Source organism: Gracilinanus agilis, chromosome 6, assembly GCF_016433145.1.
Source record: "Gracilinanus agilis isolate LMUSP501 chromosome 6, AgileGrace, whole genome shotgun sequence".
NCBI classification, from domain to species: Eukaryota; Metazoa; Chordata; class Mammalia; order Didelphimorphia; family Didelphidae; genus Gracilinanus; species Gracilinanus agilis.
This window is the reverse complement of record NC_058135.1, coordinates 206,022,024-206,038,446: the sequence shown is the minus strand read 5'-3', so window position 1 is coordinate 206,038,446 and position 16,423 is coordinate 206,022,024. Positions and strand designations below refer to the sequence as shown.

Below are 16,423 nucleotides of genomic sequence, written 5' to 3'. Positions count from 1 at the left end.
CTCTTTTAACAGAGTCTACAATGCCTTGGGTGCTGAAATGACCGTGTTTATGGATAGAATGACATATTTGGTTATAGAAAGCCCTAGGGATCAAGGGCTTGCCTTCAGATGACATCCATACTCCAGTTATCTATTTTGCTTTAAATTTCTGCTTCCATTTTCCCACTTCCCTGTCATTATAGGAAAGTGATAGATCCAAATTATCAGTAATTGTTAGTGGCATAATTAACTCAGGTCCTTCTAGGGCTGCTAGTTTGGCTGCAGCATCTGCTCGATCATTTCCCCTGGAGACAGGGTTAGTGCCACCTGTGTATGCAGAGCAGTGAACAACAGTTATGGCTTCAGGGAGCTGGATGGTAGAAAGAAGTTCAGTGAAAAGGTCTGCATTAGCAATTCACTTTCCAGCTGATGTTAAGAATCCCCTTTGAAGCCATAACATGTTGACAGCATGACATATGCCAAATGCATAATGGGAGTCTGTGTAAATTGTGACCCTTTTGTTCTGTGCAATGATACAAGCCTGTTTTAAGGCTGTGAGTTCTGCACCTTGTGCACTTACATGTGAGGATAAAGAAGCTGACCATAGAGTATCCAATTCTGTAACTACTGCAGCTCCTGTATAATGCACACCATCTCTCATAAAAGAAGAACCATCTGTAAATAATATTAAATCAGGATTATCCAAAGGGGTGTCCAGTAAATCACTACAAGGTTTATAAACAGTGAACACCAAAGATGTACAATCGTTTAAAGGTTCTCCAGAAATTGGCAAATCAGGGAGCAAGGTTGCAGGATTAAAAGCTCCACAGCGTTTTAATGTGATATGTTCATTATTCAATAGGGTTATCTCGTGACTCGTAATCCTTTGATCAGTAATGCCTGAGTTCTATGTCTTAATAATAATGCCTCTATCTCGTGCGGGCACATTATGGTCAGAGGGCATCCTAGTACCAGATTAGCAGATTTAGTCACTAATAAAGCTGTGGCAGGTACTCCTCTAAGGCATGGTGGTGCTCCTGCAGCTACTGGGTCCAGCTGGGCTAAATAATAGGCTACTGGGCATTGATCAGGTCCCAATAGTTGAGTTAGAACACCTGAAGCTACTCCTTTCCTTTCATGGACATATAAAGTAAATAGTTTGTCATAATTTGGGACAGGGGCAGACAGGATAGCATATTTTAAATCTGAAAGATCAGTTCGGTGTTCCTTTTCCAATTTAAGTGGTTCAGGGACTGTGTTTTTTGTGAATGCTACAAGGGACTTAGTGATTTCCCCATAGCAAGGGATCCACTGCCGACAAAATCCTGTTGCTCCAAGTATTGCCCTCAATTGTTTTTTAGCGGTAGGATCACTTAAGTTTTGGATACTTTCAATATGTTGTGGAGAAATTAAATGGAACCCAGCAGTTAAAATAAAGGCTAAATATTGCACTTTTGGGAGACACCACTGAACCTTTTCTTTTGAGATTTTGTGGCCTCTTTTTATGTAATTCTAAAAGAAGATGTTTACTATCTTCTTGACATGTTGTGGAATCTGGTGAGGCCAAGAGTAAATCATCTACATATTTAATTAACTTGCTGTTTTTAAATGTGATATTATCTGTGTCTTGGCTCAAAATCTGTGCAAAAAGGCTCGGGCTTTCGACATACCCTTGAGGCAAACATGCCCATGTCCATTGGTAACCTTTCCAGGTGAAAGCAAAGATATGTCTGTAATCCTCATGTATAGGTATGGAAAAGAAGGCTGAGCAGAAGTCTATTACTGTAAAGTATGTAGCTGTGCTAGGAATAGAAGAAATGATAGTATTTATACTGGAAACTACAGGGTGTCTCTTTATAATATGATTGCTCACTGCCCTCAAATCCTTGACAAATCAATAGAGATGCTTGCCATCAGGCCCCAATTTTGACTTTTTAACAGGTAGGATTGGCGTATTGTATTCAGATTTACAGGGAATTGTGATGCCTTGGTAAATTACTGAATTTATCACTGGGGTAATGCTCTCTGTTGCCTCTTTTGAGAGAGGATACTGAGGAATGGAAGGAGTTGGGCTAGATTGTTTTAATTTGGACAGGGACAGCTGATTTAAGTAGGCCAACATCAAAAGGTGATGTGGCCCCGAGAGACTCAGGTATATCTGTTGGGATTTCAAAAGTAGGAGACCCCCATTATCTCATGACTATCTGAGGGAGCAAAGTTAAGGATTCCTCAGGCAATTCCAATGACATAGAGCCATCTGGAGAGCAATTTATTATGGCTCTAAGTTTGCATAAAAGATCTCTCCCCAGCAAGTTTATAGGGGAGCCTGGCATCAATAGGAAGGAGTGCTCCACATTTAGGGGCCCTACAGCTATTGTTCTAAGGGAGAACTTTGGAACCATTTGGGGTTTTCCCGATACCCCCACTACACTTATTGATCCTATGGAATTGCAATATGGGTCTGGTATACTCTTCAATACAGATCTGGAAGCTCCAGTGTCCACAAGACAGTCATAATAGGTGTTACCAACCTTTAATGTTACATAGGGCTTTTCAGTATGGGGGGGGGGGGCGGGCAGTGGATGGGGACAACAGGTAGTAAGGCATCAGGGTCTGGAAAATCAAAGGTTGTATCCTTTGATCCCTGTGCCTCAACCCCACCCCACCCCCGTACACCTTCATAATCTTTGGGTAGGCCCTTAGGCTCCTCCTTGAGGGGAAGTAGCACCCTGGGAGGTTCAGGGCTGAGCTCCACTCAAGATATACTGCTCTGGAGTCATTTGGTATGAGTTATCAATTGCCTGATCCATTTACCTATATCTGTTACTAGTCCTAAAGTCATGATTCCTGAAATCATCATTTCCATAATCGTTATTATTTCTATAATTTCTATAATCATTATTTCTATAATTGTAATTATTTCTAAAGTTGTAATTTCTGAAGTTATTTCTAGATGCTTGATTCCAAGTCCTACAGTTCATCATTATATGACCCCTTTTTCCACAGAAATGGCATATAAGGGGCTGAAAGTTAGATTCTTGGAGAGGGGCAATTGCCATTGGTTGAGTAGCAAACTCTTTTACTTGTTTTTCAACTCTATCACTTACAGAGTCATTTAAAGAGTCTAGTATCTTTTGAAATATGTCCATATTCTTTTCAAATATGTCCAACAAACTATTACTCTCTTCCTGTTTCTCTTTATGGTTGTTAAAGACATAAACAGCAGTTCTCCTTAACTCATCAAGGTCCATTTTGGGCCATGCAGGACAATTTGTTTTAAAATGATCTAGGATCTCTCTACAAGAGTTATGGACAAATTGTTCCTTTATTAGTCTTACATCCTTTTCAACAGAAAGGTCAAGTTCCATGTATCTATTTCCCATTTCAATAAGCCTGTCCATGAATTGGGAGGGTGTCTCATCATCAGATTGTATAATATGTTCACATTGCACTTAGAAGGGCACCCCTAGCAAGATGTAAGTCTGAATAGTCTTTGAGGTCATACTGCCAGTTAGTATCTTCAGATGGCCAGCATACTGCATTGAGTCCTCAGGTTTGTTAGAATGGGAGATAATTTTAGTCCTCTCCCGTTCCGTTAGGAAAGCCTGGAGCAATTTTTCTACATCTTTATAAGAGGGGTCATAGTCATAGAAAATATCAAAATTTTTATTACTGTTAAGGGTTCCTCTGCAAAAGATGGACAGTTTTCTTTGAAATCCTTTATATCCTGGCTCATGAAAGGCTTGTATTGTTTCACTGTGAACACATCCCCATCGGGTCCTATTGTGGACACTTCCCTTAAGAGAAAAAGGCCTGCACAGGAATCATTTACTGACTGTTGGGTAGGCCATATTAGCCAGGAGTTGCAGAGCATAAGCAAATTGGTTCAGAGTGCGAGAGAGGAGTTTCTGCACCTGAGATATAGAAGAGGGGCCTAATATTCCTGTTAGGGGAAACAGGTTTTCAAAAATCAGGCCTATTTTGGGGAGAATCCTCTTCTGTCGTTTGAGTTTGTAAGTGATGCACTATCTGGTTCAATTGAACTTGTATGTTGGCTCACATTCTCCTTTGTTGTGACCATACAACCCAGAGAAAAAAAGAAAACTACAAACCACATAGAAACAAGGAAGTAATCTAGAACTCTACGAGTTCCTAATTGGGCAAAAAATATACTTGTGGAGTAGCATTTATACTGTTGAGCATTGTGATCAAGAGGGTAGATTAAAGGGAAGTGGAAAATAGAATAATTTTTAATGTATATATTGATTTGTTTATTTATATGGGGGTAGGGGCAAGCTAAAAGGTATTATATATTATTTTTTTAATTAAATATGGTTTTGTTTGGGAAAATTAATTATAATTTATTCATTTATATTAAATATTATAACTTGTTCATAGTATATAATTTATAATTATACCATGCCGCCTCCTCTCCAAAATGCCCCGTCACCACACCCACAACAACCATATCAAAACAGCTTGTGAAACCCACAACCAATAGGAAAAGGCTTAAGGAAATATGGGTATGGTGAAAGGGAGTTTGGGTAATGTAGTTTAAAGGGGTACAAGGTCTTTTCAACTTTACATGATTATTGCTTAGTAGTACTACCACACCTACCCTTCCTTTCTACTTTTTTCCTCATTTCCATTAACATTCTTGACTTTTTGTTCTTCAGATAAATTTTATTTTTTAACATTATTTACTGTTATTTCATTATAATATTATTTCAATATTAACTGCTATTATTTAATTATAATTGATTTAATTTAATATGCTATTCAACAAAAACTGCTGGAAAAATTTGAAAGTAGTATGGTAGAAATTAAGTTAAGAATATTTTACGCTATATATCAAAATCAATTTCAAGTAGATAAAAGATTTAGACATAAAAGGTCACATCAAAAACAAATTAAAGAAGGCAAGGGCAGAAGGGAATGAGCATCTAAGCACCTATATTGTGCCTTCAAGCACTGTGTTAAATACTTTACAAATATTAACTCATTTATGCCTCACAACAACCCTGAGAGGTAGTTGCTATCATTATCCCCATTTTAAAGCTGAGGAAACTGTGACAGAAAGGGATTTAGTGACTTGCCCAAATTCACCCAAGTAGCTGAGGTTAGATTTGAACCAATGTATTCTTGACTCCAGGTTAAATGTTATAACCATTGTACCATCTAACTGCCCTGCTGAATATGGGTCAAATCCATTTCTTCATTTGTAATCCTCTTTTTCTGTTCTGCTTTGCATATGGAAATATTCATTTTATTTGGTATTTGCTAAATTCAGAGCAAAAAAAATAAGGTTCTTGGAGTAAATGGTATCTAAAGTCTGGCCAGCTCCAACATTCTGTGATTCCTATTCCAAAATTCTACAGCTCTGTGATCATATTTGAATCTTTGAAACATAAAAACATGGCAGCTGGGTGAGGAAAAAGAAGAAGCCAACTTCTCTTCTCTTTAAACTTTCTCCCCCTCACAGAAGTCCTCCTGACTCAAGTGCGAAGAAAGAGAAGTGTCAAAAAAGAAAAGTTGATTTTTTTTTGTATGCAAACTCAATTTAGGTTCAGTTCTTCTTAAATCATCAGTTCTTAAATCTCCTTAACAAACCAGAAGTCTTTAACACCACTCTCAATATCAGCCCTCCAAGTCATCATGTCCACAAAAACCTGTTGTTAGATTGGAACCACGCAAAGAGTATTTCCCACATTCTCTATAATCCAGTAAAAAGAGTCCAAACACAACAGGGCACAATAAGAGGACAATAATGGTTGAAACAATACAGAGGAAGTCTACCACTCAGAAGTGGCTTAGTTAAAGGATAGGTTGAATTTGACTAGATAGGTTTCATTATCTGTATCTAAGCTAAACATATTTAAGCTAAATAATTCCTTTTATCCAAAAGAAAACAGATTAATTTTTTTCTCCAAAAGGTGGCTGATCCACAAAAAAAAAAATTTCCTATTATTTTGATTTAAATTTTCATTGATGGGTGAGACATCCAACAAGAACAACAGAGGTGGGAGAATTCTGGGAAGATGGCAGCTTAGAAGCAGCAAGGCTCCAGACCTCAATAAACCCTTCAATACTGATCAAGGACAAAGGGTTTCAAGAGAATAGAAAACCAAATATGGCAACAGAACAAAGCTGGGGATCCTCCTGCTAAACCCCTCTTAAAAGGGGCAGGGGAGGCTCCACTCTCCGGTTTAAGGGGAAATGAAAAAAGAAGATTCCCAGGTCCCCTCCCCCACGTAATGTACTGAGTTTCCAGTAGATCCTTCAGTCTCTGGGTGGGCAAGGGTGCTAGTCTGGAGGGAGTGCCTTACTGGCACAATTGTGCCAGACTTGAAGCTTTGATCACAGACTGCACAGAGGCAGCTAGAGGAGAAGCCCAAAGAGGACAAACACAAACACTCCATCTTATCTTGCCCTCCCCTCTTTCTCCAGGTTTTGACCTCAGGGCATATCGAGCACAGGAGATCAATTCCACCCTGGCTTAATCTTATCAATACTGCAGATAAGAAATCTTCAAAGGGCAGGGAAGCTCCAACACTCACTCACCCACAGACTGAAGTGAAAGTAGCCAAAACCACATCTTTAGCTTTTACTACCAGCTGAGGAAGATCTGGCCTCAGGGCCCACTAATATAATTAGTCAACAGAGCAGAGAAGAAGTCCTTCCAGGACTGAATAGCCAAAACCCACAGATCAAACAATCAAAGGAGCAAGATTACAGCCAATTAAAGGGGGAGGGGAGTAAAGAAGGGAAAAAAATTAGTAAACAACAGAAAAGGAAAAAAAGAAATTACAACCAACAACTTCTATCCAGGTATTGAACGAATAGCAAATAAATCTGAGGAGGACCAAGGAATACCAAGAAAAAACACAGAAACTCCAGTGAAATGGACACAGGCTTTGGAATAACTCAAAATTCAATTAACTCAAGAATTCAAATTCAACTAACTTAAGAAATCAAAAAACAATCGAAAGAGGCTGAAGACAATTGGGAAAAGAAAATACACGAACTTAAACAAGAAAATAGTGTCTTGAAAGCCAAAATATACCAGCTTGAAAACGAGGAAAAGAAAGTGAAAGATAAGCCACAAAGAAAATCATAACAGAAGGAGAATAACCGAAAAGTCAGGGATGAAATTCAGTCCTTAAAAATCAGAATCCACTTCACAACGTAGCAAGAATCTATTAAAAACATCAAAAGAATGAAAGAATTGAGGAAAATATGAAACACCACCTCATTGACACAACCAGAGATCTTGAAAATAGATCCAGGAGAGAAATTTTGAGAATTATTGGTCTACCAGAAGATCATGACAAAAGGAAAAGCCTGGACATCATCCTATAGGAAATTATCCAAGAAAACTGCCCTGACATTCTCAAACAAGAGGGAAAAGTGGAGATTGAAAGAATCCACAGATCACCTCCTACATTTAATCCCCAACTAACAACGCCCAGAAATGTTATGGCCAAATTCAAGAACTACCAGAACAAGGAAAAAATATTACAAGGTGCTAAGAAGAAGTCATTCAGATACAATAGAACCACAGTTAGGATAACACAGGATCTGGCTGCATCTACCCTGAAGGATCAGAAGACATGCAATACTATATTCCAGAAAGCAAGGGAACAAGGCCAACAACCAAGAATCAACTACCCAGCAAAACTGACTATATTCTTGCAGGGCAAAGTAAGGTCATTTAATAAAATAGATGACTTCCAAGCATTTATAAAGAAAAGACCAGACTTAAACAGAAAATTTGATGTCCAAACACAGAACTCAAGAGAATCATCAAGAGGTAATTAAGAGAGGGGGAAAAAAAACAAAAAAATCAAAACTTTTTTTAAGGGACCCAATAAGTTCAAATGATTTATGTTCCTATAAGAAAAGATGAAATTGGTAACTCTTAAAATTTGTTATTATCATCAGGACAGCTAGAGGAAGTATACTTAGAGGGAATAGTGACAAACTGTGTAGAATGAAATGCCATGTATGTATAAATATATATATATATATGTATATATATATATATATAAACTAGAGGTAAAGAAAAGAGGATAATATTAAGAGAAATGGGAAAAGATACAAAATGAGGTAAACTTATATTTCATAAAGAAGCTCATGGTGGGAGAAGACCAATACACTGGAAGGGTAAAGAGGTTGGAGACAGTAAATACTTAAGTTGTATGTGCATTGAAATTGGGAAGATGGGGCAGCTGGGTAGCTCAGTGGATTGAGAGCCAGGCCTAGAGATGGGAGGTCCTAGGTTCAAATCTGGCCTCAGACACTTCCCAGCTGTGTGACCCTGGGCAAGTCACTTGACCCCCATTGCCTACCCTTACCACTCTTCTGCCTTGGAGCCAATACACAGTATTGACTCCAAGACGGAAGGTAAGGGTTTAAAAAAAGAAAAAGTCATTAGATGCCCTACCATCCCTTCAAGCTACTGTCCAATATCATTCCATCCTTTCTCAGATAAACTGCTACATTTGATATTGCTGACCCTCTCTTCCTGGATTCTTTCTCCCACCTGAGTTTTCTTGACTATTTTCATCAGGTTCTTTTTCTACCTGTTTGCCCATTTCTCAAGCTCCTTTTCTGACTCCTCTATCAATAACACACACCCAGTGAGTAGACTCCAAAATTCTGTCCTGGCCTTCTTTTCTGTCTCTCTACTTTTTCTCTAGAAGATTTCATTAGTGTCCATGAATTTTAATTGTCATCTATATGCAAATAATTCACATATATGCACATGCACATGCACATGCACACACACACACACACACACACACACACACACACACACCCCTCTATAAATCTGGGGCTGTGTTTAGTCATAGTTCCAATTTTTCTCCTAACCTTCAGACCAGTATCACCAACTACTAACTAGACTTTTCAAAGTGGATGTCCCATACTCATGTCTCAGACTCAGTATACAAAATAGAATTCATTATCTGCCCTCTCAAGCAATCTTCTTCCAGTTTGTGTCAAGGTTATTACCATCCTTCCAGTCTCTCGTCTTACATATTCTTATTCATTCTATATATCTAATCACTTGAAAAATCTTGCAGTTTCTATCTCCACAAAATTTCTCACATGAATTCCTTTCTTCCTACTTACTCAGTCACCCCCTTAGTTCAGGTCCTCATCACCTCTCACTTGGACTTATTTCTGACTCTCAACCTCTGTCTCTCTTCTTCAATTCATCCTCCACTCAGTTGCTAAATAGTTTTTCCTTAAGCACATTTAACTCCTCTACTCCAACTCCAGTGGCTTCCTATTACCTCTAGAATCAAATGTAAATGCTACAGTTTGGTTTCACCACCTAACCCTAATTTGTCTTTCCAGCTTCACAAACACATCATTCTCCTTCTTCCCCTGTACAATCCATCCAAACTGGGCTTCTCTCTAATCCTCACATACAGCACTATATTGCCCAGTAGGGAGGCCTTTTCACTGGCTATCTCCTATACCTGGAATGCATATCATCAATTTAACTGGTGGAATCCATTACTTCAAGAACCAATTCAAGTACTATCATCACTGAAGACAGCACATGAAGCCCTTCCTAACCCTCTCCAACTGCCATTTTCCTGCATCCCTCAGCTACTCAATTTTTGTGTTGATTCTGTATATTATGTATATTCTCTCCCCCAAAAGAAGCTCTTTGAGAACAGGGCCTATCGTCATCTTTATATTCCCAATGCCTATAACATTATCTGGCACATAGTAGATGCTCAATAAATATTTGATGATTGATTGGTTACTACCAGTGACTAGGAGAGAGTTGGGAGGCAGGATAGGAACATGCCAGCATTTGCCAAAAACCAATTCTACCAATTCTAACCACAAAAGAAGAAAAATATCCTTTAGTCATCAAAAAAATCAAAATATTATTGAGTACAAATGTTTATGGCACATAGAAGAGGTATAGGGGCCTGTGATTTTATTGGTATATATGGGCAAACTACAGACTGGATCTGGCCCGCAGGGAATAGTTTGCCCATCACTGGTATAGGGAAATCCCAGATGAGGTAATTCTCTCTCCTGATAAAGACTAACAACTTTTGTGCAATTTAAGAGTAATAGAGAGTATCCAGAGCACTAAGAAACTACATGGCTCACTCAGAAGCACACAAGTATATGCCTGTGGCTGGAGATGAACTCAAGTCTGTCTGGAAGCCATAAACATATCTGTGCTACCAAATTTCCTTTAATGCGAAATACAAAAAGTACATCATGGTCTCTTTTCCTCACGTAACTTGTCTAGCTGATGGTGCACTAGAGAGTGCACTGCTCCTAGAATGAGACCAAAAATCAAAATCACCAAGACTTACCCAGGTTGGATACTTGTAAAATATGAGAACCAATTTCTGGAGGAATCATCTGCTTAATCAACATCATCAGACATTTATTAAGCACCTATTATTTGTAGGGTCAATGTTAAGTCCCTCAGGGCAAAAAATGCCCAAAAAATTAAATATTATTTTAAAGCAATATCGATATTCAACATGTATTATTTTAAATTGTATTGCTTTTTAAAGCATTTGTATAGCATTTTATGGTTTGCAAAGCACTCATCTCATTTGATCTTTGTCAAAGTCAGGATCCTTTTCCTGGAAAGGACTACAGTACAATCTTATTTGGTGAAACATGACATACACAGAAAAAGTAACATTCAATGCATATGCAAAGTAACAGAGTTAATTAGCTCAAGGAGTTAAAAGAAGAGAACAGTAACTGAGATCAAGGGAAATTAAGGTCACAGAGAAAACAGGACCTGAGGTGAGCCTTGAACAAAAGCTAAAATTTACACAAGTAGAAAGAAACTGATGTAAGCAAAAGTGCAGGGAAATGAGTGAACCTGGAAAATTAATTAGTATGCCAGTTGCCTAGAGAAAATGATTTCTACCATTTTTTCCTCTAATTTATCCATGTAATCCTTTGTTTATTTAGAATAAAAATACCAGCCCACTATTACTGATATTTCCTATTACCTACATTAGTTTTTAACACTCATCTTCTAGGTTGCCAAGAATAGTACAAATTAAATACAAACCAATCTTAGAATATATGATTCTATTTTAATACTGATCAAAACAGAATAAAGCTATATATTATTTTCCATGTTACTACTGCTTTAAGTCCAACATTTTCATATAAATATAAATTTTCTTTGGAGAAAACATATGCTTAGTCTAGCATAAACTCAAGTTTGAAATTTAAATCAAACATTATTCAGAAAACTCAGAACTATAGCCTTAGTAATCTTAATTGAAGGATCTTTCATTACATGAACACATGACATTAAGCAAAATGAAAGGCTATGAAATAAATTTTTCCTGGAATCTCTTCATTTAACATATGTACCATTCTATGTGACTACACACATAGAATATGATCACACACAAAAAGATCCTATTATAATACATATAAGAAAGGGGTTACAGCTGAGGCTTTCAGGGGGAAAAGCTAGACTTTTTTATATTCTCAAAGACTGAATTTTTGAATAAATTTGTATTCATTATATAAATATTGTTTTTTTAAAACCTGGGAATAGCAACATCAGAACAGATCAATGATCCATTGATCCAATGATCCATCCAGTCTTTGACAGTGGCCAATGCTTAGATGCCTCAGATCATAGTATAAACATATAACATAACATATGTAAATAACTGTGCCAATACACCATGAAAGAGGAATATTCATCCCTTACCCAGATGGTGATCAAATTATGAGAAAAATTAAAACAAGCCTTCTCCCCATTCTTCATCCTTTGAAAATTTTCTCAAAAGATGACAAGAAAGGGTTCTACTACAATACAAACTCAATCATATGTAATGGCTGAGTCTCTAGGACCAAGAGAAGATGGGCTAAAATGGAAACTAGCATATTGACAGGATAAAGAGAAAGTTATTTGAACTTGCTATAATTTTATAAAGGAACTACAGAAAACTGATAAGCAATCATTTTATTCAGTTTTTAAAAAGGGTTCCATGGAAACTAGATAGAAGAATGTAAACACAACCAATATACTGCAAATAAAACTGCCTAAAGCTTTATAAAAAACAAAAAAAAATTTCTACCAAGTCGAACTATGTCAAGACAGGCAAAATCATTTTCTATAAAGCAATCAAAATTTTATATGAATTATTTGTAATATTTTGTGCTAGAATCAAAATAAATTTTCTATCTTCTCCCACCCCATTTTATACACCTAGAGCCATCTAGATTCACAGGATAATAATAACAGGAGAAACTTAAGTTCTGTCTTCAGAAAGAACTATCTTTTAACCATTCTATGACAACTTATTTTTTTTAAAGGGCCTTTGGAGAATGTTAATTCCCTTGGTAATGTATTTAAATATTAAAAATATTTAACAACTTTCATTGATAAGAATACACCTAAATCTAATTTCTTCACAATGCAATTTTCTCTTGTTCTAACCTCAAGTGAGAGTGAGCAAACAGATCACTGTACTCTGAATATTAAACACGGAATACCTCTATTATAGTTTTCACTCTTAAAACATTTCTCTAGGCTCTCAAGTTTTACCTGGAATATGACAGTATTCTAGTGCTGAATATAAGAAGTTACCTTAAACTTCCCAAATCAGAATCACTTTAGGAACTGCATCTTTCAAAAAAAATCTCTGAAGCATAATATACAAGATGTCAAGTACTGTCACAAAATCTGCAGCTCTGTTGATAATTTTAGTAGTCCAAAATGTCATGTTCAAAACACAGGAAGCCTAAGTGAACACTATCAGTACTGCACTTACCTTAAGAGAACTGGTTAAAGCAGCAGTCGCATCATGATTAACCAGTCATAACAGTTACTAAAAAAAACCTGTACACATTAAAGGACATTTTTGGTTCTCACAATCTGGGCATTCTATAAAGGCTCTATTTCTACAAATGTATCTAAGTATATTAACTATTTTTTCACAAATAAGAGCACTAGGCTTGTTGTATTTCTGTTAAGGAAATAAATTTTTATTCAATATTAATTAATATTAAAATAACTTACTTTTATTGCCCACCAAGGCTACCAATGGCTGTGTTTCTGACTCTTCATTCACTTTCTTCACCATGTTATACCAGTCTTCTAAATTCTCAAAGCTTTGGTAATTTGTAATGTCATATACCAAGAGAATTCCCTGTTGCAAAAGAGTTATACCATGTTTATAAACAACTCCTGGCCAACAGATAAGCAAGATACATTAAAACTAATCTTATTCTTTAGAATGTAATGGACTTCTGTACTAGCAGCAGAACTATAACAATTCTGAGGGATTTATGGAAAAGATGCTACCCACATTCAGAGGAAGAACTACAGGAGAGGAAACACAGAAGAAAAGCAACTGCTTGAACACATGGGTTGAGGAAGACATGATTGGGGATGTAGACTGGAAACTACCACACCAATGCAACTATCAATAATATGGAAATAAGTCTTGATCGATGGCACATGTTAAAACCAGTAGAAATGCGCATCGGCTATGGGATGGGGGAAGTCGGGGGTGGGTGGGGGTGAAGGGAAAAGTAAGAACATGAATCATGTAACCAAGATAACTTTTCTAAAGAATAAAAATTATTTAAAAAAAAACTATTCCTATTCTTGACAAAATCTCCGATATCACCATACAAAAGTCCCAGAACAGAAAAATATTCTCACTTTAAACTAAATATGGTCCAAGTGAGGACATACTGCTGCATAATGCTGACTTACTTCAGGATTACAGATTTTGAGCTACAAGAAAACTTTAGAAGTTATTTAACTAGCACATTTTATAGATGAGGAAACTAAAACACAAGGATGTTCAGTGACTTTCTCAAGATCACAAAGGTAAGAATTAAAATAATACATAGATTAAAATATTAATTCTATGGATTTTATGAAAAGTACATACATAGGTTATCCATTTTTAAAGTTTCTACAATAATGTTTAGTTGACTACAGTAAAGTAATTAAATAAATAGAAAAAGAAATAAATGACTATATACTTCATACAATTAAATGTCAAAAATACCCCCCAAAAAAAAACAACTATCAGTTGATAGTATTTTAAAATATCTCCCAAGACTAGATCATCCATAACCTCTTAATTTCAGTAACTAAACTTTCTACTTTGCCACTTGAGCAAATTTTTGTTTGGTCCTCTAAGTATATGGTAAATAACCTGATAGTAATGGCCTCCTCCTCACAATAAACTTTCATATAGATGGGAAAATAAAGTCTTCATTTTTCCAGAGTAAAGAAAAGCTTAATCCCTTCATCTTTCCTCAAGGGTTTCATCCCAAAACCATCTCTAGCTTTTTCTATATCCTCTTTAAAAGAAGGAATATAATATTCTAATAAATTTTAATAAATATCTAATCCAATTCCTGGATTTTGCTTATCATACCCCTTAATATATTGCATCATGTATGTATGGATACATTACTAATTCCCATCCAACTTTTGGTCAAATGCCTACAGTGATATTCTGGTCATAACATAAACCCCATGAATATAATTAGTCCTTAGTGGCTCTTTTTTCTGCAATATTTATATTTCCTTCTCCACACCAATTCCTGTTTTATAAATTTGGGGACTTTTTTCCAATTCATCAACCTCTTGACTCCTATGATCTGTACCTGCACTGTATCTCAATCACACAAAAGGGCATTCATTTCTTTGATCTCATCAACATCCACAAGCATTTTAAACTCCGCAACACCAGAAGTCTGACTTGACTTTCTTGGATCACAGATATAGAACTGTAAAGTATTTCCAAGGCCATCTGATTAAGATCTATCATTTTAGAAATCAAAAATTGAGGCACAAGAAGTTTAAGTGATTTGTCCCAGGTTGCAAAGGTAATAATTGTCAAGGATGGCGTTTAAACCCAGATCCTCTGCCACTAAACTCAGTGCTTTTTCAAACACTGTCCTACTAAACCTCTCTTCCTTAGTCTCAGCAACTTCCAATCACTCTAGGCTTCCTTGACAGTCCAGGCAATCATTCCAACTTTTGCTTCATTTTATTAACTTCCAATCTTGATCCTCTATTTTACCAGTTCAACTGTACCACCCATGAACCAGATCTGAATATCTAAGCTGCCTGTCCTACCACCTCTCATTCTTGTCATATCTGAGCCCTGGACTGCTCCCACAATCTGCCTTCTTTACTCTTGCTTGAATTCTGCTAAATTCCACTAGTGAAAATCAATCATCCCCCTCACTTTACCCTCTCTTGAACCTCACTTGTTTCCCTGTGAATCTGGTGTATTTCTACACAAAAGTATTTGTATTGTGTATGTTTAGGTAAGAGTGAGAATCATCTAATGGCTATTCTCTCATTCCTGACTCTCTGTTACCATATTATTTCTTCTCCAGTATCCCTATTATGAGAAAGAGAAAGTTCATTTATTTCTTCCTCCTTTCTATACAAGTATATTCTTCATTTTACTCTCTCTTCTGTTTCCCATCTTAAGAAACAGAAACAATAAACCCCCAGGTCCTCCATTTTTTTTATTTAACTCCATTAATATCCTCTAGATACAGTAACGGTTCTGAATGTTAAGGTTCTGAAAGGATACCTGTTTTTGCTCCCCAAATAGAATACTAGCACTACATCATCATATACCTTCTGATTTCTCAAATAAATATACCTTTCTATGTTTTCTTAACTATTGTGCTTACATTTATAAGTTCCCACTCAGCTCTAATATTTTCATGAGAAAGGCTCTATTCCATTAAAGATCAATTTTTTCCCCCTCTAAGACTTGTAGTCAGCTTTGTAGCGCAAGTTATTCTTGTTTGTAAGTTTCTCTTTTTTGCCTTTTGGAATATTATATTCTAAAAATCTCTTCTTGTTTTCATTAGAAGTTGCCAGATTTTTTCAGTTCTGACCTTGATTCCTTGTTACTTGAAGTGTTTCTTTCTGAATACCTATAACATTTTAATTTGATGTGGGTCTGGGATTTTGGTTAGGGTTTTTTCCTTTTGAGATTTCTTTCAAAAGGTAATAAGTGAATTATTTCTATCTTCACATTGCCCCTTGGTACAAAGAGTTCTGGGTAGTTTTCACTTGATTTCCTGAAACATAGCATCCAGGATTTTTTTCTAATCATGGCTTTCAGGTATTCCATTGATTCTTAAGTTATCTCTCCTTGACCTGTTTTCCAGTATTCAGTTATTTCTGATATTGGAAACTTGCATATTTTTCTATTTTTTCCATTTTTCCATTTTGTTATACTATTTCTGGCTATCCCGTGGAGTCATCAATTTCTATCTTGTCTTGTCTAATTTTACCTGGGCTATTTCGGAACGGAACGGAAAGGAAAGGAAAGGAAAGGAAAGGAAAGGAAAGGAAAGGAAAGGAAAGGAAAGGAAAGGAAAGGAAAGGAAAGGAAAGGAAAGGAAAGGAAAGGAAAGGAAAGGA

At 36.4% G+C, this 16,423-nt stretch overlaps 1 protein-coding gene across 2 annotated transcripts in view; it reads right to left on the bottom strand.

Annotated features, from left to right (window-relative positions):
* The window catches only part of RAB28 (RAB28, member RAS oncogene family), a 145,587-nt gene that overhangs the window by 106,846 nt on the left and 22,318 nt on the right, over window positions 1-16,423 (bottom strand). For both annotated transcript variants that reach the window (XM_044682278.1, XM_044682279.1), the window contains exon 4: window positions 13,025-13,154. In XM_044682278.1, the coding sequence (XP_044538213.1) occupies window positions 13,025-13,154 (130 nt within the window). The remainder of the gene's footprint in view (window positions 1-13,024; window positions 13,155-16,423) is intronic.